We start from the raw sequence: 986 nt of genomic DNA on the forward strand, positions 1-986 counted from the left end.
TCAACTAGACAAGCAAATCTTTGAAAAGCCTGTTGCACTTTACTAAATCCATAAAGGTTAAGCTGTCGAACGAAACTTTTCATACTTGTAGTTTCAAATACTCTGAAAGGGGCCTTTCTTTCCAGAACTTCTTTCTTAAAGAGTTCTTCATTAATCACTATAGAAGTTCCAATCTCATCCCACCAAATAGACATAAATTGACCACTTTCAACTATTTTCCAGAGTTTTCTGGGAAAGGTCATAGATCGAAAATCATTATCTTCATCTGGTTCAGGGATACAAAATGTATGATGTGCTCTTCTTATCGAGGACTGTGCAGACAAAGCCTGAAAAGCATTTTCTTTGATTTCAGATCTCAAGTCTGAGGCCCCTGTCAATGCGTGATCGCACAACAGAGATCCAATGGAGGTTGTTGAACCAGTTGATTTGTCTGTAGAAGAAATGCTTTAAATATCTGAAGAAACATGTGCCATCTCAAATAAACATTTCTTCAGCTACTTTTCTTACCTAGTTTTGAACACTGCTGCCTTGGCAGGCCTACACTGATAAACTACCCAGATCACCATAGTGTTTCTCAACCTGAGTAGCTGTGACATCACAAAACGACTGGTCTCCTAGCAAGTAAACATAACATTCAGCCAGTGTTTCCTTCTCACTCTTCAAATTTTATTAAAATATTGAATGGTTATTTACACAGTATAATCTGCAAAATCTTATTGCTGCTGAATTTTTAAAATAAATTTTGGAGGTCCATGGCGTAAAAGTAATTTCCTGCTTTTTACACACACATTTATTATCTGATTGATGAATAAAGTATAAGACCTGGTAAATGGTCAATGCACAAAATAAAATAAGCAAAAGAAATAATTTTTTAGTTTTGGAATTTGAAAATGAAATCTGTATAAAACCTGTGTATAAAAAAATGAACTTGCCATCACTTCTGATTAAAATACAACAATGTAATTTGATTTTAAAATAAAAATGAT

General features: G+C 33.9%; 1 protein-coding gene across 1 annotated transcript in view; it reads right to left on the reverse strand.

Moving 5' to 3' along the window:
* LOC102897539 (heat shock transcription factor, Y-linked-like) overlaps window positions 1–473 on the reverse strand; it is a 14,029-nt gene extending 13,556 nt beyond the window's left edge. Inside the window, 1 exon segment of the mRNA XM_015593517.1 lies at window positions 11–473. Coding sequence (XP_015449003.1) covers window positions 11–473 — 463 coding nt within the window.
* Window positions 474–986: the final 513 nt, after the last annotated feature.

This window comes from Pteropus alecto, unplaced genomic scaffold (assembly GCF_000325575.1).
Source record: "Pteropus alecto unplaced genomic scaffold, ASM32557v1 scaffold537, whole genome shotgun sequence".
In the NCBI taxonomy this organism is placed as follows: Eukaryota; Metazoa; Chordata; class Mammalia; order Chiroptera; family Pteropodidae; genus Pteropus; species Pteropus alecto.